Source organism: Cuculus canorus, chromosome 28 (genome assembly GCF_017976375.1).
Source record: "Cuculus canorus isolate bCucCan1 chromosome 28, bCucCan1.pri, whole genome shotgun sequence".
Lineage (NCBI taxonomy): Eukaryota > Metazoa > Chordata > Aves > Cuculiformes > Cuculidae > Cuculus > Cuculus canorus.
In genome coordinates, this window is record NC_071428.1 from 3557587 (window position 1) to 3581859 (window position 24273).

General features: G+C 60.7%; 2 protein-coding genes across 2 annotated transcripts; both read left to right on the forward strand.

Annotated features, from left to right (window-relative positions):
* The first annotated feature begins 1323 nt into the window (after positions 1 to 1323).
* On the forward strand, positions 1324 to 9211 carry NES (nestin). Its single transcript, XM_054051175.1, has 4 exons — positions 1324 to 2256; positions 3270 to 3394; positions 4008 to 4081; positions 4624 to 9211. The coding sequence occupies exons 1-4, from the start codon at positions 1444 to 1446 to the stop codon at positions 8760 to 8762; spliced, it is 5151 nt and encodes a 1716-aa protein (XP_053907150.1). The 5' UTR covers positions 1324 to 1443; the 3' UTR covers positions 8763 to 9211.
* Positions 9212 to 16923: 7712 nt separating this feature from the next.
* LOC104062839 (dnaJ homolog subfamily A member 1) lies at positions 16924 to 22781 on the forward strand. The gene is made up of 8 exons (XM_054051203.1): positions 16924 to 16990; positions 18722 to 18872; positions 18952 to 19153; positions 20556 to 20660; positions 20740 to 20967; positions 21047 to 21277; positions 21546 to 21646; positions 21732 to 22781. The coding sequence occupies exons 2-8, from the start codon at positions 18741 to 18743 to the stop codon at positions 21957 to 21959; spliced, it is 1227 nt and encodes a 408-aa protein (XP_053907178.1). The 5' UTR covers positions 16924 to 16990; positions 18722 to 18740; the 3' UTR covers positions 21960 to 22781.
* The last annotated feature ends 1492 nt before the right edge of the window (positions 22782 to 24273 follow it).

Genomic DNA, 24273 nt, shown 5'->3' on the forward strand with positions numbered 1-24273 from the left:
AGAGCTCTGGGTGGCCCTGGGTGGCCTTTGCCAGCAGAGGGGACTGTTGCTTGTCTCTCGCTTGGAGCCTGTCCCTTGCAGCAGCTCAAGAGGGGACATTTACTCTTTTCCTCCTTCCCCTGGTGAGGACAGAGCAGGGTCCCCCGTAAGAAAACCTCTCAAGAGGACCAGGAGGAAAAAGCTGATAGCTATTCTCTCCCCAAACCATATTTTCCTGCCTCTTTTGTTCACAGAAATCTCCTCAGTTTGAATTTTGAAGCCTCCTCGCCAGCCCGCTGCCCTCCCCCCAAAGAAATCAGCGAAAAATAGAGAACAAATCAAACCCAATAATCCCCAAACGCTCCCCGCGAAGCGATTCACGACCCCACCGCGACGGCTCGGGTGAAAGCTGGGAGCGAAACCAAATGCAGAGCCGGCGCTTGCCAAGTTTCGGAGGCTGTCGGTGGAACCAGCCTCGCTGGGCTCCGCTCGGCGCCTCCCGCTGTGCACATCTGGAAAGAAAGAAGATTGCAGCTGGGCACAGCTGGATGCAGAACCCCAAGGAGGATCTGGCCAGGATGTGCCCCGTGGCATCCCACCGAGGTGGTTCTTCAAGTCCAAAACTACCCCAGGCATTGGTACCGCTCAACCACAGCTTGAGTTGAGCCTAAATCTGCCCCAACAACGGATATCATTCAACCACAGCTTGAGGTGAGCCCAAACCACACCCCAACAACCAGTGCAACTCAACCACGGCTTGAGCTGAGCCCAAAACTCCCCCAACCACTGGTACCACGCTGAGCCCAAAACTGCCCCAGACATGGGTACCATTCAACCACAGCTTGAGCTGAGCCCAAAACTTCCCCGGCCACCAAGAGGCACCAATGTCCCCATTGCAGCCACCACCCCTGCAGGACGGTGAGACCCTTGATGGGTCCATCTGGGCTCCGTTAGCCCCAAGTTTCGGAGCTGCCACAGTGGGATGCCTGCAGCCAAACCCTTGAAGATGGGCATCTTCCAACCCACCCTTGGGCATCTCTCAACTTCCACCCTGAGCCCCTCCAGCACTTTGGCTTTACAGGAAGGATTTTCCCAGCCCAGCCATGCTGAGGTGGGGATCCAACCCCTCAAACCACCTTCCAAAAGTGCAAAGAAACACCTTGACCTTTCCTATAGGGCTGGAAAATCCCGGCAGTGGCTGCTGGAGATGAGCTCAGCTGGCGTCGAGCCCACGTGGGCTGCAGCTGGCTCGGCTACGGAAGAGTTAAGCCCTGCTGCTCGCCTGGGTCTCAGGGGCCTCCCACTCGCCCGGCGTGGAGTATGAATAGCTGCGCTCCCCTTCACTCCCAGCCACTTGCTTCCCTCCCTGCCTTCCTTCTTACTCAGAGCCCCCATACCCTTCCCCGGCATCGTCCTCCTCCGGCAGCGCCAACGCCAGAGCTCCGGCGTCCTCCGACAGCACCGATGCTGAGCACCGAAAGTTTTGTTGGGGCGAGAGCCCTGGGTGAGGAATCGTTGCAGATGTGGGACCTCAACAAGCGCCTGGAGGCCTACCTGGCCCGCGTGAAGTTCTTGGAGGAGGAAAATGAGGTGTTGCGAGCTGAAATCCAGAGTGCCAAGAGCAGCCCCGATGGGGACTCGTGGCGGGTGAAGTACGAAGAGGAGCTGCGAGCCCTGAGGGATGCGTTGGGTCACGCCTTCAGGGAGAAGTGCACGGCCGAGCTGGCCAGGGACAACCTCTACGAGGAGGTCCAGCAGGTGAAAAGCAGGTGCCAGAAGGAGCAGGCAGCCCGAGAAGAAGCCAAAAAGCTGCTGTCCTTGAGCAAGAAGGAGCTGGAGGAGGAGAAGAGAGCGCAGATCTGGCTGAAGGAGAGAGCCGTGCAGCTGGAGAAGGAGGTGGAAGCCTTGCTGGAGGTGCACGAGGAGGAGAAAGCAGGGTTGGACCAAGAGATCGCAAGCTTCTCGCAGAGCCTGGAGAGCTTCCGCTGTGCGCCGGTGGCTTTCCAGCCCGTGGAGGTGGAGGACTACTCCAAGAGGCTCTCGGAGATCTGGAAAGGGGCAGTGGAGACCTACAAGACGGAGGTGTCGCAGCTGGAGGGTTCCCTCTGCCAGGCCAAGGAGAACCTTTGGAAAGCGGTGGAGGACAACCAGCAGAGCCAGCTGCGGCTGCAACACCTGGAGAAGGACCTGGCAGGGCTCAAAGTGCGGAAGGAGATGCTAGAAGAGAACTTAGCCCGGCAGTGGCAGGAGCAGCGTGGGGAGGCAGAGAAGTTCCAGGTGGGTGAAGGCATTGGGAAGGCACCGGTGCTTTAGGGAGGGGGATAGTGGGGTGCAGAGGGTGCCTGGAGGGTGCTCGGGGCACGGGGATGGAGGACATGGCAAGACAGAGGGAGCAAAGCCCAGGAGAGGGATGGACGGTGGCCCTGGATGATGGAGAGGAAGCAGGGGAGGGCAGGAGGAAGAGCAGAGCAGCTGAGTAACATCCTTGTTCCTATCACAACAGCGACAACCAACCCCCCCCCAGCTGCAGGGGAGCAGCACCCAAGCCCTGGGTGCTCCCCACCACCCTGTCTGGGGCTGCTGCTCCTCATCCTGCTCCATCCAGAGTCAGGATCCCAAGGGAATGGCAGCTCCTGCCCTTTGGGTGCAGGCAGCGGGGGGGGCTGCGGGGAGGATAAACTCCGACCGACTTTGCTGCAGCTGCAGCCCAACAGCTGCAAAAGTAATTCAGCCCAGGGAGGTGACGGGGCTGGAAATGCCGGGGAGGGCGCAGATGCTGCCCGGGGAAGGGTCCTTCTTTGTTCCAGGTCCAGGGACCAGCCACGAGCGCCGTGGAGCAGAGGGTGCCGTGGCCTTGGCCGTTAGCCCAAAAGATGCTGCTTTCCCACGCCAGCGCCCCGCAGTCCCCAATCCCACCCCCCCCTTCCTCCAGAAGCCACCACTTCCTCGCTTTTCCACCCCTCTTTCCCCATCCTCAGCCTCCCGGAAACCAAAACCCTGCAGGATCTCAAGGGATGCAGGATGAAAGCAAGATCCAATTGCATGGGTCCACATCCAGCCGGTCCAGGTGGGGCTGAGGCACCCCCTGACCCCCCCTGTGCTTGGCCCCAGTTGACGATGGAAGCCAACCGCATGGTCCCTCCAGCTGGTCCAGGTGGGGCTGAAGCATCCCTTGACCCCCTGTGCTTGTCCCCACTTGGTGATGGAAGCCAACTGCGTGGTCTCACATCCATCAGGGCTCAGGAGGAGCTGAAGCACCCCCTGACCCCCCACCCTGTGCTTGTCCCCAGTTGGCGATGGAAGCCCTGGAGCAGGAGAAGCAGACCCTGCGGGTGCAAATCGCTCAGGTGCTGGAGGACAGGCAGCAGCTCATGCACCTCAAGATGTCCCTCAGCCTGGAAGTGGCGACCTACAGGTGAGGATTGGGGATGGCGACACGCGTGTGCAGGGCGGCCGGGGCCAAATCCTGCACCGTAGTGGGCACACGAGGGGTTCAGGGCATAAAGGGGGTCTTGGGTAAGTTGGGGTCTCAGGCAAAAGGGGGGTCTTGGGCACAAGGGGGTTCTTGGAGCCCCACGTCCTTCTTCTAGCCCTTCCAGATGGCCCCAGACAAAGGCAGGTTGCCAGGGGACTTGGGGGGGGAACAATTAGCATGAGAATAGGGGCTGTCCCCAGCGAGGCGAGGGGCCTCCCCGGCAGAGCATGATGTCACCCTGCCCGGACACTAATCCTGGGGACGAGGGGGATGGGAGGAGAGACAGGACCGAGTGGGGCTGCTCCGCTCATTCCTTGAACCCCACCGAGCTTGGACAGGGCAGCAAACCCATCCCCGGCCTCTTCGTGCCTCAGTTTCCCCGCAAGCAAAGTAGCTCGGAGGGGTTTGCAGGGAGCATTTTGGCTCTCACCATGGTGCAGTTGCCCACCCCATAGCACCCACCCCATAGCATCCCACCCCATGGCACCCACCCCATGGCACCCACCCCATAGCATCCCACCCCATGGCACCCACGCAGCTCCTCTCTTCGCAGGACGCTGCTGGAAGCAGAGAGCACCCGCTTGCAGATGCCACCCAATGATTACAAACTGGCCAACGGTTTGCGAGGTAAGGGAGCGCCAACGCCAACCCCGGCACTGCCAGGAGGGTCCAAGGGATGAGACTGAATATAGACATGAATTTTCCTGGCAGTGGTCTCTCGGGAGCGATAGGAAGGTGCGAAAAGCATCCGAGGGCTCCTGGCACTGGGCTCCCAGCCACCAAGGTGCAGATAAGGGCTTATCTCCCTCTTTGCCTCATTTTCCAACCCTTCCCTTGCACAAGGAGCGCAAGAGTGGATCCATGTGCTCAGAGGCACATAAAAAGCTGATAATTCCTATTTTCCTCAAAAAAAAAAAGCCCACAAGGACACCTGGACACGTCCCCCAGCAGCAAGACCTGACTGCGGGTGTAGCCGGGCAAGGCTTCATCCCCATGCGGTGCCGAATCCCCCCGGATCATCGGCATCGGCTGCACTTGAGCGAGGAATTTCCCACTTTCTGGGAAGGGGTTGTTTAAAAATAGGAGAGGGGGCAGCGAGGGGCACCCGGGGAGGGATGGGGGCACCAAACGAGCGGCTTCTTGGCACGCTCCCCCCTCGCTCTTTGCAGATCTGAAGTTGGAGGTGAGCGGCGGCACCAAATCGGCGTCGGCGAGCGCCGAGGCCAGGCGGCTGCTGCCCCGCGACCACCGCGCCAGCCCCTCCGTCTTCTCCAGGGCAAGAGCCCAAAGCGATGCTCTGAGCCCCAAAAGCCAGAGCTCCGGCACCAGGGAGCTCCAGAAAATCAACTCGGTTCTCCACGCCACAGCACCACAGGCTACCGGCACGGTCCGGGAGGTGGTTGTCCCTGGTCACCCCAAACCGAGCACCTCACCAACAAGTCAAGCTGCTTCTTCTCTCTCCCTGGAGCCCCAAAGCCCGGTGCCACCAGAGCCGGGGAGCCCACGGGGAGAAGGTCCTGCCTGGCCAGGGGGAGAAGAGGATGAGATGATCCAAGAGATGGAGAATCCTCCGCTTGGAGCCGCGATGGAGACCGGTGATGCCAACATTGAGCTTCCAGGAGCAGCGCCCATCCGCCGCCTGCGGTACCCGGCGCAGCTGGTGAGTGAGGCGCTGGAGGATGCTCTCAAGGTAATGAAAGATGACGCTCAGCCCAAAGAAGAGCCCACGCTCAGCGCCACGTGGGCCCCCCAGGATGCCCGTGCCCCCATTTCCCCCTTAGAGGTTTGCAGAGGCACCAGGGAAGAAGACCACTCTGAGGATTCCAGGGATGACGAAGCCCTGGAAGAGGAGGGGAGGGCTGGAGAAGCCGAGCTCCAGGGGCTTGGCATGGAGAGCAGCTCTCAGTGGGATGGAGCTTCATCCCCACTGGGACCACATCCCACGGCCACTTCCCAAAGCGCCGCAGCAAGGCAGGAAGAGATGAAAGCATGGGAGGAGGAGATGCCCACTGCGCTGAGCCCGAGGGAAGCAGAAGTGGTGCCCCAGGAAGACGACATGGGTTGCCCCGGCCAAGTGGAGACCGTCTGGGAAGAGCCAGAACAACAGCACAAAGAGGATGATGCCCCAAGCGTGGAGGATTCGCAACCCTCAGAGGACGAGGAGGAGAGGGGACCCTGCAGCCCACATGGAGAGGATGGTGATTTCCAGGGCGAAGGGATTGATGTGCGAGACAGGGAGTCTCTACAAAAGGAAGTTCTAGCTGCTCATGCTGTCCCCGTGGAAAGCCACTCGGTTTTGCCCACAGAAAGTGACCTGGAAGAGGACCTTGTTGATGGAGAGGAGGAAAAGTTTGAGCATCGGGAAATGTCTGTGTGCGAGACGGAGCTGGCTGCAGATGAGGAAAGGGGGCAGGAGATGTGCCCAGAGCAGGAGATGTGCCCACAGCAGGAGCCCTTAAGCATCCATGAAGCCATCCCAGCAGAAGATGCTTCCTCAGAGGTTGAAGATGATGCGGTGGGAGAGGAGGACTCAGGCAGAGGAAAAGATGGGGAAGGTGAAAAGGGAGAGGCCGGTGGGGAGGTGCTGCGAGGAGAAGACGCTTGGGCAGGAGAGGCTGCAGGACCTGAAATCCCAGGGCAGGAGAGCAGAGCCTGGGAGGAACCTGGGGACCTGGAGGAAAACAGCTCTGTGGAAAAGGCGCTGGAGCAGGAGGAGCTGGAGCCAGAGCCGGGAGAGGAGCCCTGGGGTGGGAAGGATGATGGCAACAGCCAAAAACCCTGTCCAAAGGACTGGGAGGTGATAGAAGACACAGAGGGAGCTCTGGGGACAGAAGAGCCATCCTGGGCAGGCGAAACCCTGACAAGTGCAGGAGGGCTGGAAAGCGAAGAGAGGGATGGTGCGTTGCCATCAGAGCCGGAGGAAACCTGGGAAGATGATGAAGATGCTGAGAGCCAAGAGATGAGGCGGCAGCAGCCGCCGGCGGAGGCTGAGCCAGCCCTGGAGCTGGCGAGGGAGGAGCAGGAGAGCACGGTGGATGCTCCTGGGCAAGGGGACAACCAGGAGCCAGCCGAGGCTCCGGAGGAGTCATGGGAGATGCAGGGTGAAGACGCAGATGCTGAGCTGATCTCCGAGCTGGGACAGCTGGAGAACAGCGGCACCAGCCCCACGGCACTTCAGCCGGCGCCGGGTGAGAGCACAGAGAGCGGCGAGTCGGTGGAGGAGGACGTGGAGCGATGGGGAGAGATGGAGCAGGCACCGGCGCTGGGCAGGAGCGTGGAGCTGGAGGACACGCTGCCAGACAGCACACCCCTGCACCTCCTCGAAGGGGAGATGTTGGCTGTGGTCACACCCAGCCAAAACCCTCCGGAGACTGAGCAGACCATGGAGACAACCCTTGAGTCTGAAATAGGTCCAGAGGAGACTGAGGAGACCATAGAGACAGCCTCCAAATCTGAAACAGCTCTGGAGGAGACTGAGGAGATCATGGAAGCAGAGCCCAAATCTGAAACAGCTCTGGAGGAGCCTGAGGAGACCACAGAGACAGTTCCTGAATCCAAAACAGCTCTGGAGGAGGATGAGGAGACCATGGACGAAGCCCCTGAATCCAAAACAGCTCTGGAGGAGGATGAGGAGACCATGGATGAAGCCCCTGAATCCAAAACAGCTCTGGAGGAGGATGAGGAGACCATGGACGAAGCCCCTGAATCCAAAACAGCTCTGGAAGAGGATGAGGAGACCATGGATGCAGTCCCCGAATCCAAAATATCTCCAGAGGATGAAGGATGGCTGGAAGAGAGTGACAAGCCACCAACTCCCATGATGCCAGAGAGCCATGAAGAGCAGTTCGGGACAGAGGTAGCCGCTGCAGCAGAGAGTGCCGAGGAGGAGGAAGGCTATTTCATGGTCTCTGCCCCCAACCAAGAGATGTCCACCTCGGAGGAAGCTGAGCTCTCTGAGGACTTTGAAGAAATTCAAGTTGAAGAAACCAAAGCCATCAAAGATGACCTGGAAGCTCTCGGAGAAGCATCTCCAGCACCAGAGGACGAAGGGCCCTTTGAGGCGTTTGTTGGTGAAGCAGGTGAAGACATGAAGATGCCCACAGAAGACCCTGATATGCCAAAGGGTGAGGATGAGGATGATGCTGAGGGTTTTAGTGCTGAGCTGGAAGAAGGTCCAGCTGTGCCCGAGGCTGATCCTGGCTCTCCTGGGGCCACGGGGCCGTTAGCGGGAGATGTTGACGAGCCAGCCCAGGTTGCTGCAGGCTCTGATGCACATGAGGGACCAGAATGCTCAGAGGGCTTTGCCACCAAATTGGTGGAGGAGCTTGATGGCTTGGTGGAGCTGGAGAACGACGCTGGTGGAGCTGAAACCCTCACGGGCTGTGACCTGGAGCTGGTGGGACAGAAGGAGGAGGAGAAGGAGGAAGAAGAGAAGAAGGAGGAGGAAGAGAGGGAGGAGGAGGAGATGGAGGAGGATGAGCCCAGTGTGGCTCACCACAACGTGGCCAAGCCCAACCCTTCGGCAACCCTCCAGGCCCCAGTGATGCCGGTTTCTCCACTGCCCGACCAAGCAGAGCAGACATCGGATGAGCAACCACGTGTGGAGGAGGAAGCACCAGACGGTGACAGCCCTTCCCTGGCTGGGGACGAAGAGCCCCCCGAGGCCGACCCACCCCAGCCGAGCTCCTCACCGGAGCAGGGAGGGTTTCCAGAGGTGATTAAAGAAAGCTCGGAGGTGGCCGATCTCTCTGTAGACATCATGAAAGCCTCAGATATCTTGGAAATAGTCGAGCAAGCCCTGGAGTTCAACCAGGAGCTGGTGATGGGCGTGAGGGCGGCCGAAGGAGAACAGCGGGATCCCAGTGGGATGGAGCTACTCCAGGACACCGGGGAAGACTCTTCACCTGCCTCATCCACCGAGGAGGAGCCAACGGTGCAGGAGGCACCGGTGGACGCGGCACCAGGGACAGAAGATCCAGTTCGGGCGGAGAACGGGCTGCACCGCGAGGCCAGCCTGGAGGACCTGGCCGAGTTCACCGAGGAGGTGTCGAACGGCATCGCCGGGGTGCCACCAGCACAGGAGTTCTCCGTGGAGACCGAGGAACAGATGCCACCACAACCTCCTTCTCCTGGAGATGCTACCACCACCAAGCTGGTTGATGCCACCCTGCGTGGCAAGCACGGCGGGGCTGACGTTGTCCCCGTGCCGTCCCCGTTGGGAGACGACGTCTTGTGCCTCGCGTCCGACCAGCCGCCGGCGTGCAGGCTGCGAGCCGAGCAGGAGCCCTGGTCCTCAGGGGATGAGTGACAGTGGTGGGGACCCCTCTGGTAGCCCCAAACCTCAGCCCTTTCCCTTTCCTCCCCCACCCACCTAACGTTTCTCCAACTTCTGAGTTTTAACACCTTTGTGTGGATTTTTTGCACCCTTTTTTCAGCGTGAAGAACCACCGAGCTCGGTTCCCCCTTGCCCCCAGCCCCCCCAAAATTCGCATGCTTGCTCCAGGACCTCCAACTTCATTCCAGGGCCCCTCTGGGTGGGGTTGTATTTAATTTAAACCTCGTCTTTCTCCCTTTCCTGTCATCTCCCCCCAATCCAACCCCCCCCAGCGCATCCAGCTGGAGGCTGGGGACCCCAAAAGGCTGCACCCCAGGACCCAGTGCCACGGGGCGAGGGCACCTCGGGGTCCCCAGCCCCAAGGCGTTGATGCTCACGGATGTTGATGCTTAAGGATGGATCTTAATTTAATAAAGCCTCGTTCTCCCACTTGGATTCGCTGCAGCCCAATTCTCCTCATTCGCACATCTCGGGGGGGACAGAAAAGGGGGATCAGCAGCCCCGGGGCAGGGTTGGGGGGCAGAGGAGGGTATGACTGGGGAGGTTGCTCTTCCAAGGTGTTCTCCACCAGGAAAGCACTTGGTCCTGGGGCTCTCTGCCAGGATGGGTCGGGAAAAGGGTCCCCCGGATGATGCTCCCCCATCCCTGCGGTAACGTCAGCCCTGGGGTGATGCTCCCCCAGCCCTGGGGTGATGCAGCCCTCCAGGGTGATGCTACCCCGTTCTCAGGGTGCTTCTCCCCCACCCCTGGAGAAATGCACCCCTCTGGGGCAATTCTCTCCTGTCCCTGGGGCAATGTATGTCCCTGAGGTGCTGCTCCCCCATCCCCAGGTTGAGGAACCCCCTTGGGGTGGTGCTCCCTCATTCCTAGGGTGCTGCTCTCCTGTCCTTGGGGCAATGAGAATCCCTGGGGGGGATGCTCCTCCATCTCCAGGTGGAGGTACTCCTTGGGATGATGCTTCCCCCATCTGTAGGGTGATGCTTCTCCACCCCTCAGTCGAGGTACCCCCTCAGGATGATGCTCCCCCATCCCCAGGTTAAGGTACCCCCTTAGGTTGATGTTCTCCAATCCCCAGGGCGATGCTCCCTCATCCCTAGGGTGCTGCTCCCTCATCCCTGGGGCAATGCGCATCCCTGGGGTGATGCTCCCCCATCCTTAGGTTGAGATACCCCTTCAGGATGACAGTACTCCATCCCCATGGTGATGCTCCTCCATCCCCAGGTTGAGGTACCCCCTTGGGGTGATGTCCTCCATTCCCCAGGGTGATGTTCTCCCACTCTTAGGTTGAGATACTCCTTGGAGATGATGCTCCCCAATCCCCAGGGTGATGTTCCCCCATTCTAAGTGAGCCACTCCCTCATCCCTGGGGCAACATACGTCCCTGGGGTGATGCTCCCCCATTCCTACGTCGAGGTACCCCTTCTGGGCGATGCTCCCCCATCCCTACAGCCCCCTGGATGCCACCCAGGTCTCTCTGCTGGCCAAGTACTTCCAGAACCTCCGCCCAGGCTGGCTGACGGGAGCAGGATGGAATGCCAGCTCACCCCATCCCTGTGCCAACTCCAGCCATGAGCCAGCAAAACCAGTTGCTATTTCTGCCTGGATTGGACCAACGTGTGGTCGCTCAGCCCTGGGAACCACCGAGCATCACGGTGGAGACCCATCATGGCTTTGTCCCTTCTCCCAGGGGGTGCTGGGCTGCTTGGATGGGGTTCAAGGAGCCTTGGGGAGCTCAATCACCCCGTTCCGCGTGGGGAAGCGCCGCATAAATCAGCTTCTGAGTAGAGAAGAATGGACTCCTTTATGCCAACCAAAGGGCTGAGTCACCTCGGGCGAGGGGACGAGGGGACCCAAGCGGTCACAGCATCGTTGGAGACCCACAACCTCACCCTTGGGTGCTGGGCTGGCCCCGTCGCTCGCCCACGCACCGGATTTAGCCCAACCATCCCCGTGCGCCAGCGTCCGGGGGTGCTCGGAGCCAGCGACTGATAAGGACCCGACGTTTATCTCTCTTTCTCCTCGTGAAGCCCCCGACCTCCTCCTCTCCCGAAGGCGACGGCTGCCTTTTAAGGCCAAACTCCAACGGATCCAAACACCGGAATAAAATAACCTCATCCCTCCGATTGGGTGACATCGGGCGCAGAGCCTGCGTTCAATCAGCTCTTGGCCCAAACACATCCCGTTGGCCGGGCTTGGCCGGTGCCACCCCATTGGCACCTGGTGGCAGCTCTGGTGGCTCCTCCAGACCTTTGTGTCCCCCCAAGTGGTCCCCAAAAAGTGGGGCTGAGGGTGGTGTGATGGCAGCTCTGGTGGCCCTTCCAAGACCTTTGTGTCTCCCCAAGTGGTCCCCAAAATGTGGGGCTGAGGGTGGTGAGATGGCAGCTCTGGTGGCCCCTCCAAGACCTTTGTGTCCCCTCCAAGACCTTTGTGTCTCCCTAATTGGTCCCCAAAAAGTGGGGTTGTGTGGGGCAGGATGGCAGCTTTGGTGGCCCCTCCAAGACCTTTGTGTCCCCCCAAGTGGTCCCCAAAAAGTGGGGCTGAGGGTGGTGAGATGGCAGCTCTGGTGACCCCTCCAAGACCTTTGTGTCCCCCCAAGTGGTCCCCTAAAAGTGGGGCTGTGTGGGGTGGGATGGCAGCTCTGGAGGTCCCCCCCAAGACCCTTGTGTCCCCTCAAGTGCTCCCCCAATTTGGTCCCCCAAAAGTGGAGTTGTTTGGGGTGGGATGGCAGCTCTGGTGGCCCCTCCAAGACTCCTTGTGTCCCCCCAGGTGTCCCCCCCAAGTGGTCCCCCCCAAAGCGGGGCTGCGTGGGGCGAGGAAGGGCGGTGGTGGAGGAGTCGGAGAAGGAGAGGAGCTCGCAGGGGGGTGACATTCTTTCTGAAATGAATCCACATTCCAAGCGGTGCTGACGGAGCAACGAGGGGGACAGATGGCAGGGGGGATGGGGACCCCCTTCCTCGTCCCGAGGAGGAGGAGGATGGGGGGACGCTGCCAAGGGCTGGAGGTCACCGGTGGGCTGGGGCTCTACAAACACCAGAGTCGCAGCCTGGAGAGCGAAGGCTCCATAACACTGAGAAATGCACCAGCAAGTGGCCATGGAAGGGACCAAGCGTGTCCTGGTGGGGCCAAGAGTCTCCTCATGGGACCAAGCGCATCCTTGATGGGACCACGTGTGTCTCTGATGGGACCAAACCTGCCCTGATGGGGTCAAATATGTCCCCAATGGGACCAAGTGTGTCCTGATGGGGCCAAGAGTGTCCTCATGGAACCAAGTGTGTCCTTGATGGGACCAAGCATGTCCTGATGGGACCAAATATGTCCCCAATGGAATCAAGCCTGTCCTGATGAGACCAAATGTGTCCTGATGGGACTAAAGGTGTCCCCAGTGGGACCAAGGGCATCCTGATGGGACCAAGCGTGTCCTGATGGGACAATGTGTCCTGATGGGGCCAAGTGCATCCTTGATGGGACCAACCCTGTCCTTGATGGAAGTGAGCATGTCCTGATGGGACAAAATATGTCCCCAAAAGGACCAAGTGTGTCCTGATGGGACCAAGTGCATCCTTGATAGGACCAAGTGTGTCCTAATGGAGCTGAGTGTGTCTATGATGGGGTCAAACATCTCCTGATAGGACAGAGAGTGTCCCCAGTGGGACCAAGGGTATCTCTGATGGGACCGAGCATGTCCCTAACAAGACCAAGTGAGTCCCAACAGGGCCAAGCACGCTCAGGTCCCCCGTGTGTGCTCCAGCGTGGGGTAGCAGCTCAGAATCCCACCAACCACCCCCTCACCGGACCAAAAGCCACTGCATGGAACCAGAGGCTGTCGGACCCTTCGCGGTGGTCCCACCTCAACCTGATTTAGAGGAGCTGCTAAGAGAACCCCAAATATCTCCTGAGGTTCTCCAGCCCCACTTCTCCATCCTGTCCAGGTCCCTCTGGATGACATCCCATCCTTCCACTGTGACAACTGTCCCACTCAGCTCGGTGTCACCTGCAAACCTGCCGAGGATGCCCTCGAGCTCGTTGTCTGGATCATTGATGAAGATGATGATGAGGTGGTTGGGATGGTGATTTCGGAGCCCTCCACCCCTCCCTCGCCATCCAGCGCGGGGTTTTGTTTCCTTCAGGCTGGAGGAGAAGGGATTTGAATGGAGCCCCACACAAAAGCTCCCCGTGGGGTGGGACGAGGAGGACGAGGGGACGCTGGGGTGACCTCAGCCATGACTTCATCCCTCTCTCGGCTCCCAAAAACTCCCGGGAACCTTATAAGGAAAGGACTAAAAATATAAGCGGAGGCGACGGACGGCAGCTCAGCGCCCCCTCCCCGGAACGAACCCCCCACGGATGCTGAATGTGGGCAAGCAGGAGCCACGCTGGGGCTACTAAAGCACTTCTGGGGCCACCAGAGAACTGCTGGGGCTACCAGAGCACTAATGGGGCTACCAGAGTGCTAATGGGGCTACCAGAGAACTGCTGGGGCTACTGGAGTACTGCTGGGGCTGTTCAGAGCATTACTGGGGCTACTAGAACACCACTGGGGCTACCAGAGCACTGCTGTGGCTCCCAGAGCATTACTGGGGCTACTAGAACACTGCTGGGGCTACTGGAGCACTACTGGGGCTACCGGAGCATTACTGGGGCTACCAGAGCATTATTGGGGCTACTGGAGCACTACTGGGGCTACTGGAGCATTATTGGGGCTACTGGGAGGCCACGGCTGTCCCTCCAGGGTAGGACAAATCCCTGCGGGGGGGTCAGACTCAGCCCCCCCCACACTGCCCCCACCCCCCCCAACCCCATCCTTCCCCCGGGTGGGACACCCCGAAATAGCTGCTGCCACCTATAAAAAGCTCAGCCTTGGTTTTTGGGGGGAGGGGGGGAAAGGGTGGGGGCTCATCCAGCTGCCGTGTCGTGACCCCCCCGGCAGCACCGCGACAGCTGCTGCCAAATCCGGGACCCCCGGGAATGTGCGCCTGAGGCCATCCGTCAGCACCCCCAGGGCCAAACCCCCCCCAGAGGGGGAGGACTCACATCTGGGGGATGCTGCCCCCCCCCTTGGATGCTGCCCCCCATCTCTGGGATGCTGCCCCCCCACCTTGGATGCTGCCCCCCATCTCTGGGATGCTGCCCCCCCCCTTGGATGCTGCCCCCCATCTCTGGGATGCTGCCCCCCCCCTTGGATGCTGCCCCCCCATCTCTGGGATGCTGCCCCCCCACCTTGGATGCTGCCCCCCCATCTCTGGGATGCTGCCCCCCGCCCCTCCCTCCCAGCTGTTTCCGCCCCCCCAACAAAAACCACTCCTTTACACCAAAACTCCAGGGCAAAGCTGGGCCAAACATGGCCCCAACCAGCACCCCAAGATACCCCCCCACAACCCCCCACTGAGCCAAACGCACCCCCAGCACCCAGAGCAGGATGTGACCCATCATTAACCAGGAATGGGGTGGGAAGCCGGACAAGCATCCGACACGTGTGTGCCACCTTCCCGTGCCTCAGTTTCCCCTCTCAGCTGGTCTGGAAAGAGGGAAGAGGCTGAGGTGGGGGTGGGAAGCAAAAACAACCCCCCCCCAATCCCCCCCCCCAAAGGCACCCATCGCCCCAAAGCTCCCAGTTGCACCCACTCCATGTGGACTGGGGGCAGCGGAAGCAGGAGGTGACGCACGGCCGGATGCGGCCACTGGAGGAGATGAGGACAAAGAAGCTCCGGTCACCAGCACACAGGTGGCACTGGGACAAACTGGGCTGTGGCCTCCCTTTCCCAGGGGGCCAGTATGGACAAACTGGGATGTGGCCCCCCTTTCCCAGGGGTACTGGGATGGGATCCAACCCCTGGGGTCAAACCAGTATGGACAAACTGGAATGTGGCCCCCCTTTCCCAGGGGTACTGGGATGGGATCCAACCCCTGGGGTCAAACCAGTATGGACAAACTGGGATGTGGCCCCCCTTCCCCAGGGGTACTGGGATGGGATCCAACCCCTGGGGTCAGATCCCACCCCTGGGGTCAAACCAGTATGGACAAACTGGGAGGTATCCTCCCTTTTCCTGGGTTACTGGGATTGAATCGCACCCCAGAGTCAAACCAGTATGGACAAACTGGGCCATGTCCTCCCTGTCTGAGGGTTACTGGGATGGAACCCAACCCATGGGCCCAAACCAGTATGGACAAACTGGGATGTGGCCTCCCTTTCCCAGGGGTACTGGGATGGGATCCAACCCCCGGGGTCAAACCAGTATGGACAAACTGGGATGTGGCCCCCCCTTTTCCTCTCTCCAGTCTGGGGACCCCTTTTCCCACTTTGAGGATCCCATTCTCAGTCTGGGGACTCCATTCCCAGTCTGAGGACTCCGTTCCCAGTCAGAGGACCTTGTCCCCAGTTTGGGGACCTCATTCCCATTTTGAGGCCCCCATTCCCAGTCTGAGCCCTCGCCGCCCTCCAGTTTCCCGCAGGAATTCAGACCAAATCCCAGGGCAGGTGGGATGGGGGGGGGGGCACCAACACCCCCTTGGGGACGCCAACTGCCCGGCGGGGTTGGGTTTCGGGGGGGTGATTTATGGCCTCCAGACCCATGGGACCCCCCCCCCGCCAGCACTGCTGGGACCCCCCCCCCTCCGTGGCCACCACTTGCCCAAAAATGGCCAAGGATTTAGGACAAGGACACTGGAGCTGGCATGAAGGGGGGGAGGGGGGGGGCAAAAGATTGAGAAGGGGGGGCGAAAAGACTGGGGGACCCCAATGGGGGGGGGTAAAAGTCCAAGGGATCCCTACAAACCCCAAGGAAGGGTCTCAAAAGCCATGGGGGGGGGCAAAAGTGCAAGAGGGGGACCGAAAACCCGGGGGGGGATCTCAAAAGCCATGGAGGGAACCCCAAGAGTCCAAGACGTCTCTAAAAAGCCCAAGGAAGGGTCTCAAAAACCTCCTCAGTGCCGAGTCCAGAGGGACAATCCCATCCCTGTTCCTGCTGGCCACCCCGTGGCTGATCCCAGCCAGGATGCTGGTGGCCTTCTTGGCCACCTGGGCCACCGCTGGCTCATGTTCACCCGCTGTCACCCAGTGCCCTCAGGGCCTCTTCCACCAGCAGCTCTCCAGCCACTCTTCCCCAAGCCTGGAGCTCCATGAGGTTGTTGGGATCCAAGTGGAGAACCTAACACTGAGCCTGGTTGAACCCCATCCTGCTGGTCTCAGCCCATGGATCCAGTCTGTCCCCATCCCTCTGCAGACCCTCCCTGCCCTCCATCCATGGATCCACCTTCTCCAGACCCCTCTGCAGACCCTCCCTGCCCTCCATCCATAGATCCACCTTCTCCAGACCCCTCTGCAGACCCTTCCTGCCCTCCATCCATGGATCCACCTTCTCCAGACGCCTCTGCAGACCCTCCCTGCCCTCCATCCATGGATCCACCTTCTCCAGACCCCTCTGCAGACCCTTCCTGCCCTCCATCCATGGATCCACCTTCTCCAGACGCCTCTGCAGACCCTCCCTGCCCTCCATCCATGGATCCACCTTCTCCAGACCCCTCTGCAGACCCTCCCTGCCCTCCATCCATGGATCCACCTTCTCCAGATCCCTCTACAGACCCTTCCTGCCCTCCATCCATAGATCCACCTTCTCCAGACCCCTCTGCAGACCCTCCCTGCCCTCCAGCCCACGGATCTTCCTCCCAGCTCAGTGTCACCCATGAACCCCATGATGATGCCCTCAACCACATCATTGATGACACTGAAGAGGCGCGAACTCTGCACTGACCCCTTTACAGCAACCCCCCCCCAACCCACGTCATACAGCGCCCTCTGCTGGACGCCCCCCCTCATTGGCCACCCCGCCTCCCGAGTGGGGCGTGGCTTCTGATTTAAGGGGCGCGGCTACGGGCGTGGCCCGAGCAGGTGTCAGCCAATGGTTATGGTGATAGGCGGGGACTAAGAGGTGATCTCAGCCAATGGAAGCGGTGGTGGGCATGGCCCTATGTGAGCGCCATCCAATGAGTGAGGCTATGGGTGGGGCGTCAGTTCGTTGGGGCGGCGGTGGGCGGGTCATCAGCCAACGGACGCGGTGGTGGGCGGGGCTTGAGTTGGTCTTAGCCAATGGTCGCGTGGCTCGCCTCGAGGTGGGCGGGGCCCGCGGAGCCGCTCGCAGCCAATGGGCCCCGCGGGGGGCGTGGCCTCGGCTTCCAGAGAGTTCGGAGAGCGGAGCGGAGAGGCGGTGAGCGGGGTGCCCCCCCCCCCCCCCCCGCTTCCTCGGGGCCCCCCTGGGACCACCCCCGGCCCTGACACCCCCCCACACCCTCTCTTTGGACACCCGGGGGGCGGCCCAGGCGATGACAGCGCGGGGGGACCCGCTTTGGGAGGGCCCTGCCCGGGGGCGGCGGGTTTGGGGGGTCCCTGGGGGGTGGGGGGGCGGGTTGGGGGTCCCCCTTTAATGAACGAGTAGGTTTGGGCTCCCCCCAGGGTGGGGGGGCGGTTGTGGGGTGTCCCCTCATGGGGAACAAGGGATGCTGGTTATGGAGTGCCCTCCCAGTGAGGATTTGGGGTCCCCCCGAGGTGGGGGAGCGGGTTTGGGGTGTCCCCGAGGTGGAGGGGGCAGTTTAGGGTGTCCCTTTGATGGGGGGCAAGGGGTGCTGGATATGGGGTGCCCCCCCAGTGAGGATTTGGGGTCTCCTCCTTAATGGACGAGTGGCTTTGGGGTCCCCCCGGGGTTGGGGAGGACGGTTTTGGGGTCCCTCCTTGATGTGGAGCGGTTTTGGGGTGTCCCCGGGATCGGAGGGGCAATTTGGGGTGTGCCCTTCATGGGAAGCAAAGGGTGCTGGTTGCAGAGAGCCCCTCTCGCCTTGAAGGGTGCGGATTGTAGGGTCCCCCCGGGATGGGAGGGGTGATTCGGGGTCTCCCCTTGATGGAGGGCAAGGGGGTGCTGGTTGTGGGGTGACCCCCCTTTGAGGGGTGCCGGTTTTTGGGTCCCCCTGGGATGGGGGGGGTGGTTGTGGGGTTTCCCCTGATGGGGGACAAGGGGTGCTGGTTATAGTGTGCCCCCCCCCAGTGAGGATTTGGGGTACCCCCCGGGATGGGAGGACGGTTGTGGGGTGTCCCCTTGATGGGGAGCAATGGTTGTGGCATGCCCCCCCAGTGAGGATTTGGGGTCCTGCCTGGATGGAGGGGCTCGGTTTGGGGTATCCCAATGCGGGACAAGGGGTGCTGGTTGTGGGGTGCCCCCCCACTGAATGGTGCTGGTTGTGGGGTGTCCCTTGTTGCAATGAGGGGTGCTCAAGATGAGAGGTGCCCCTGGGGGGGGGCGATTGTGGGGTCCCCCCAGGGATGAGGGGTCCTGGCTGTGGGGTGCCCTCCCCAGGATAAGGGGTGCTGGTTGTGGGGGAGGAGTGTCCCCAATGAAAGGTGCCAAGGAGGGCTGGTTTTGGGGTCCCCCCCCTGCTGTGAGGGCTGCTAAATATGAGGTGCCCCCCCTAGATGAGGGATGCTGAATACGGGGGTGTCTCCAACCATGATGGGTGTAGGAGGGGGCTGGTTGTGGGGACCCCCCCACCCACATTGAGGGATGCCTGGAGGGGTTCTGGCTGTTCCCATCGCACTCAGGCCACCGAGTGTCCCCCCTTGCCCCCCATGCCACTCTTTTCCCAGGATGGGGGGGACCCCACCCCAAAATCCTGAGGTTGGCCTGGTCCAAGCCTTGTTCCTATAGGCGGGAGGGGGGTGCCCCAAGTGGGCAGGGTGGATTTGACCCCTCCAAAATAAACCCATCCACACCCCATGTGGGATTTATTCTTGCCCGGAGCTGGGGGAGAGTGAACAGAGCAGCCTCTGCCCCTCACGGGGAAACTGAGGCAGCGCCTGCGGAGGGAGGAGAAGGGGGACAAAACCCCTCCGCACCCCCAAAGTTGGGGGAGTTCCTGCGTTTGGAATTGATGTTTCTCTTCTCTCGCAGCACGTCGGAAGCGAAGAAGATGGTGAAGGAGACGGGCTACTACGACCTCCTGGGCGTGCGGCCGGGAGCCAGTCTGGATGAGATCAAACGGGCCTATCGGCGCTTGGCCCTGCGCTACCACCCTGACAAGAACCCCAGTGAGGGCGAACGGGTGGGTGCAGCCCCCCCTGAAACCCCCGTCCCCACCTCTTGTCCCCTCTCATCTCCTCCTCTTCTCCCTGTTTCTCCAGTTCAAACAGATCTCCCAAGCCTACGAGGTGCTGTCGGACACCCACAAACGGGCGCTCTACGACCGCGGCGGCGAACGGGCCATGAAGGAAGGCGGCCTGGGGAACCGAGGAGGAGGGAGCGGTGGCTTCGGTTCTCCTATGGATATCTTCGATCTCTTCTTCGGAGGAGGAGTACGGATGCGCAACCGAGCAGACAGACGAGGTACGGCCATCAACGGACGCGCCAGGATTGCCGTGGGTTGGCCATCCAAGCTGGGAGGGCGACGCTGCCATCCGGGTCACCTCCTTCCCCGCAGAGCACAGCCCGACGCGGTTCCTCGTCACCCTCATTACTTTCTCCATCTGTCCCCTCTTCAAAGAACCCTTCCCTGGCCCTGGCCCAGCTTTTCCCCGCCGTCCCCGCGGCTGCGGTTGACTCAACGAGCCCCGCGAGCCCCGGGGGAGGCTGCCACCAAACACGAGGGCGTGCAGGGCCGCTCCGGTGACTCCACGGATGTTTTTGGCCTGGGTCATAGGGAGAGGGTGACTCGTCACGGCGTTTTCTTGCTGAAGTGGCACGATTTAATAGCAGGGCAATTAAAAAGGCAAGGGAAGCGGCTCGGCGACTCTGGGCAAAGCCTCTCTAGCTGGGTTGGGGTGGCGGTAACTGGAGCGTGGCGAAGAGCCTTGGGGTGGGAACCGTGCCCGACCCACGCTAAGGATCCGGGGCTGCCCCCAAGGCAGCTGGATCCAGGCTTGGAGACGCCACGAGATCCCTGAAAGAGGTTCATCCAAGCCCTTCACCCCAAGCCCAGCTTAAAGCTGTTTTCTTGTCATTCCTGAGGATCACGGTGGAGTCGTGGAGCAACCCAACCTTTCATTTACTCTTGCGAATGGTTCACAACTGCCGCGGTTTGGTGTAGAGACTGGGAAAAAGCAATGGGTTCTCGGGGTACTTGGAGATGCCAAACCCGGAGTGGGAGGTTACTTGGTTTTGTGAAAAAGAGAGGGGAAAAGAGTCATAAAATCATGGAACGGGTTGGGTTGGGTTGGAAGGGACGTCAAAGCCCATCCAGTTCCAACCATGAGCAGGGACACTTCCCGCTGGCTCAGGGGCTCCAAGCCCCATCCAACCTGGCCTGGAACCCCTCCAGGGATGGGGCAGCCACCACTGCCCTGGGTAACCTGGGCCAGGGTCTTCCCACCTGACAGCAAAACATTTCTCCCCAAGATCTCATCTCGATCTCCCCTCTTGCAGCTCAAAAGTATTCCTCCTCATCCTGGCCCTGCCCTCCCTGATCCAGAGCCCCTCCCCAGCTTTCCTGGAGCCCCTTTCAGCACTGGAAGCTGCGCTAAGGTCTCCTTGGAGCCTTCTCTTCTCCAGGCTGAACAACCCCAACTCTCCCAGCCTGTCCTCATAAGGGAAGTGCTCCAGCCCTCAGATTATCTCCGTTGCCTCCTCTGGACCTACTCTCCTGTCTCTGGAGAGATGCTTGGCCATGGTTCCCCATGGAGAACCAGGGATACCAAGCCACGGTGGCCAGCATCCCTCTGGTTAGGGCACGGTTTGCTGATCCAAGCTCTCCCCTCCATCCATTCATCCATCCATCCATCCATCCATCCAGGGAAGACGGTGGTACACCAGCTCTCTGTGTCACTGGAGGACCTCTACAACGGCGCCACACGCAAACTGTCACTGCAGAAGAACATCATCTGTCGGAAATGTGGAGGTGAGCACCAGGGGGGCCGGAGGTGGCCCCCACCACCACAGTTGGCTGCTCACTACCCCTTGACCTTCTCTTGCCGCAGGTTGTGGAGTGCGGGAAGGTGCCCAGAGGAGATGTCCAAAATGCCACGGCTCCGGCATGGAGGTCCGAATCCACCAGCTGGGACCCAGTATGATCCAGCAGATCCAGACAGTTTGTTCCCAGTGCCAGGGCCAAGGCGAGTGGATCCGACCTCGGGATTGCTGCCTCACCTGCAACGGCCGCAAGGTCGTGCGGGAGAAGAAGATACTCAACGTCCACCTGGATAAAGGTGAGATTGGGGCCACGTGGGGAATGGGATCACCCCAAAACTTCTCCCATGCCCTGAGCTCTCCCCACACGTCCAACAGGCATGAAGGATGGACAGAAGATCACCTTCCATGAGGAAGGGGACCAGGTTCCTGGCCTGGAGCCTGGGGACATCATCATTGTCCTGGATCAGAAGGAACACCCTATTTTCCGACGCAGTGGTGATGACCTCATCGTCAAGAGGGAGATCAGCTTGGCAGACGCTCTGTGCGGCTGCCGGCAGGTTATCCGCACCCTGGACAACCGGACTCTGCTCATCTCCTCCCAGCCAGGTGGGATGAAGATGAGGATGAGGTTGAAAGTGGGATGGGGAAGAGGGAGGAATGGGAATAAGATGAGAATGGGGATAGGGTTGAGGATGGGGATGGAGGTGGGATGGGGATGAAGATGGGATGGGGATGGGGATGAGGATGAGGGAGGAATGGGGTTGAAGATGGGATGGGGCTGGAATGGGGGGGGGGTTCAGCTGTGCCCTGCCAGGGAGCCAGCGGGTGGCAGGAGCTGCTGGACGCAGTGAGGTGACCCCAATCTCTGCCTCAGGTGACGTTATCCGACCTGGAGACCTGAAGTGTGTCCCCAACGAGGGGATGCCCATCTACAGGAGCCCCTTCCAGAAGGGAAAACTCATCGTGCAGTTCCAGGTGAGGAGCCAGGGCTGGGCAGGATTTGACATCCCCCATCCGAACATGTCCATCCTCTGCCTCCATGTCCACTCTCTGCTCGTAGGTGAAGTTTCCCGAGCCCGGCTGGCTTCCCACCGACCGCCTGCGCCAACTCCAGGCCTTCTTCCCACCCCAGGAGGAGGTGATGGCCACCGAGGACACGGAGGAGGTGGAGCTCAGCGACTACACGGCCCACAACGGCCCAGGTCGGCGACACTACAATGGTGAAGCCTACCATGAAGATGATTTCGAAGACGGTTCCCGCCAGCACGTCCAGTGCCAGACCTCGTAGCCAGGGTGGTTCGGAGCCGGGCTCATCCCACGGGGCGCAAGGCAGGGCTTGGGGCCACTCGGCGAGGAAGGGGGCTCGGAGAGCCCTCGCTTTCAGGGATGTACATAGGTCGCCTTTCCGACAGCACTTAAACCTCCTTGGCTGCCCTGGAGCCGGGCACGGAGCTGCCTCCTCAATTTTGGGGGTTCTTCCACCAAGGGGATGATTCACTCCTTGGCAAAACCCTCCCTGTGGCTCCAAATCCCACCAGGACAGCACAGCCCTGGACGGAGGAGGATGAAGGCATCGCCTCCTGCCTCAGTTTTCCCAGCTGTACTTTGGTGGGATAAAGCCTGAGGAAGAGGAGGAGGGTGAAGGCATCACCTCCTGCCTCAGTTTCCCCAGCTGTGCTCTGGTGGGATAAAGCCTGAGGAGGAGGAGGATGAAGGCATCACCTCCTGCCTCAGTTTCCCCAGCTGTACTCTGGTAGGATAAAGCCTGAGGAGGAGGATGAAAGCATCATCTCCTGCCTCAGTTTCCGCAGCGGCGCTCCAGTGGGATAAAGCCCGAGGAGGATGAAGGCATCGCCTCCTGCCTCAGTTTCCCCAGCAGTGCTCCGGTGGGATAAAGCTGATCTGGGGAGGATGGCAACTGCCCGGCTCAGTCCCTGGGGTTCCCGCTGCTGCCCCACAGCGCCGCTGTCGGAGCCCCCCGACATCCCTTGCTTTCCCGTTTCTTTCCTTGCTGGAGCCTGGGGTTGGGCCTGGGATGCGGAGGGGGTTTCTCTTTTTCTCTTTGCACAGAAGGGGGTGAGGGGCACCCGTCCTTTTAATTTATTTTTGAAAGAATTTTAAGCATTTCTCTTTCTTTTTTTTTTTGCGGTGGTGGGGGGAAGACTTCGTACGTGCCATTAAAAAGCCGATTCCGACTCCGCACGGGCTGCGTCTTGCGCTCCCTGCGGAGAAAGGCCAGCGGGGTGTGGGCGGTGAGTCCTGCTCCCCGCTTTGATGTGTTGGGGTGTGCCTCAGTTTCCCCAGCTGTAGCAGCACCCCGGATCTCGGCCTCACCCAGCGCTTCCCTCTCCGCCTCCTGCTCCAGGTGAGCCGGAGCCCCAGGCAAGGGTTGTGCTGGGGAGGGGGCACCAGGACCCCCAGAGCCATCCCAGACCCCTCCCATCACCTCTGCACCCCCAAAATTCCTTGCTCTGACCCATTTCATCTCCCCCAGCCCCCCATAACCATCGCAAGACCCTTTTCCATCACCTCTGCACCCCCAAACCTCGCTCTGCCCCATTTCATCACCCCCAGCCCCCCCATAACCATCCCAAGACTTCTCCCATCACCTCTGCACCCCCAAAACCCATTATTCTGCTCCATTTCCCCCCCAGCCCCCCATAACCATCGCGAGACCCCTTTCCATCACTTCTGTGCCCCCAAACCTCCTCACTCTGCCCCATTTCATCACCCTCAGCCCCCCCCAACCATCCCAAGACCTCTCCCATCACCTCTGCACCCCCAAAGCATCTTCTCTCACTCCCCCAATCCCCTTTATTGCCCTCTCTGGACCCTTTGCCTCCACTCAGCATCTCTGGAGCCCCTCACCATGAAGGGCCCCTCACACCCCCCCCCCATTTCTGCGCTCCTCCCCCCTCGATAGGGCACATGGGGGGGGCTCCAAGCTGTCCTATAGCATAGATCCCATCTTCCAAACAGGAATTGGAGGGGTCCCCACTCCCAAAATAACCCTGGGGGTTAAGCTGCGCCCCCATAAAACACCCCATATCCCCCTCTTATTGCCTGCTGAGCCCCCCCCAGTTGCAATAGGATAGGGGCAAAAACCTATGGGGGGCCCCATTGGGGGAGGAGTCTTGGGAGGGGTGGGGGCAGCCAGACAAGACACACACCCCCCCCCCTTTCATGTGGGGCCCAGGAACGTGTCCGGCGCCGGATTCGCTGGAGGGGGGAGAGAAGGAGGAGGAGAACAATGCTGGCTGGGAGCCAGAAGTGGGGGAATGGGGGGGGGGGGGGGGGGCTGCCCCCCCCCCTCCAGCCTCCAAAGTGAGTAAAACAGGAGGTGACAGCCTTTTGTCCCCCCCAAAATGCATTACCTGTCCCCTCGCAGGGCTGATGGCATTTTTGGGGGGGGCCACCCTGCTTGCAACATCAGTGTTCCCAGCTGTGGGGGTGACACACACACCCCTACACCCCAAAACTCCCCTTCCATGGAGGCTGGGGGGGGGGGGGGGGGGGGCTGAGGGGTGAGGACACCCCCCCCGCCCCCCCCGAAACTGGCACCTTCTGCCTCCCAGGACCATCCAGGGTGGGGTGCAACTGGG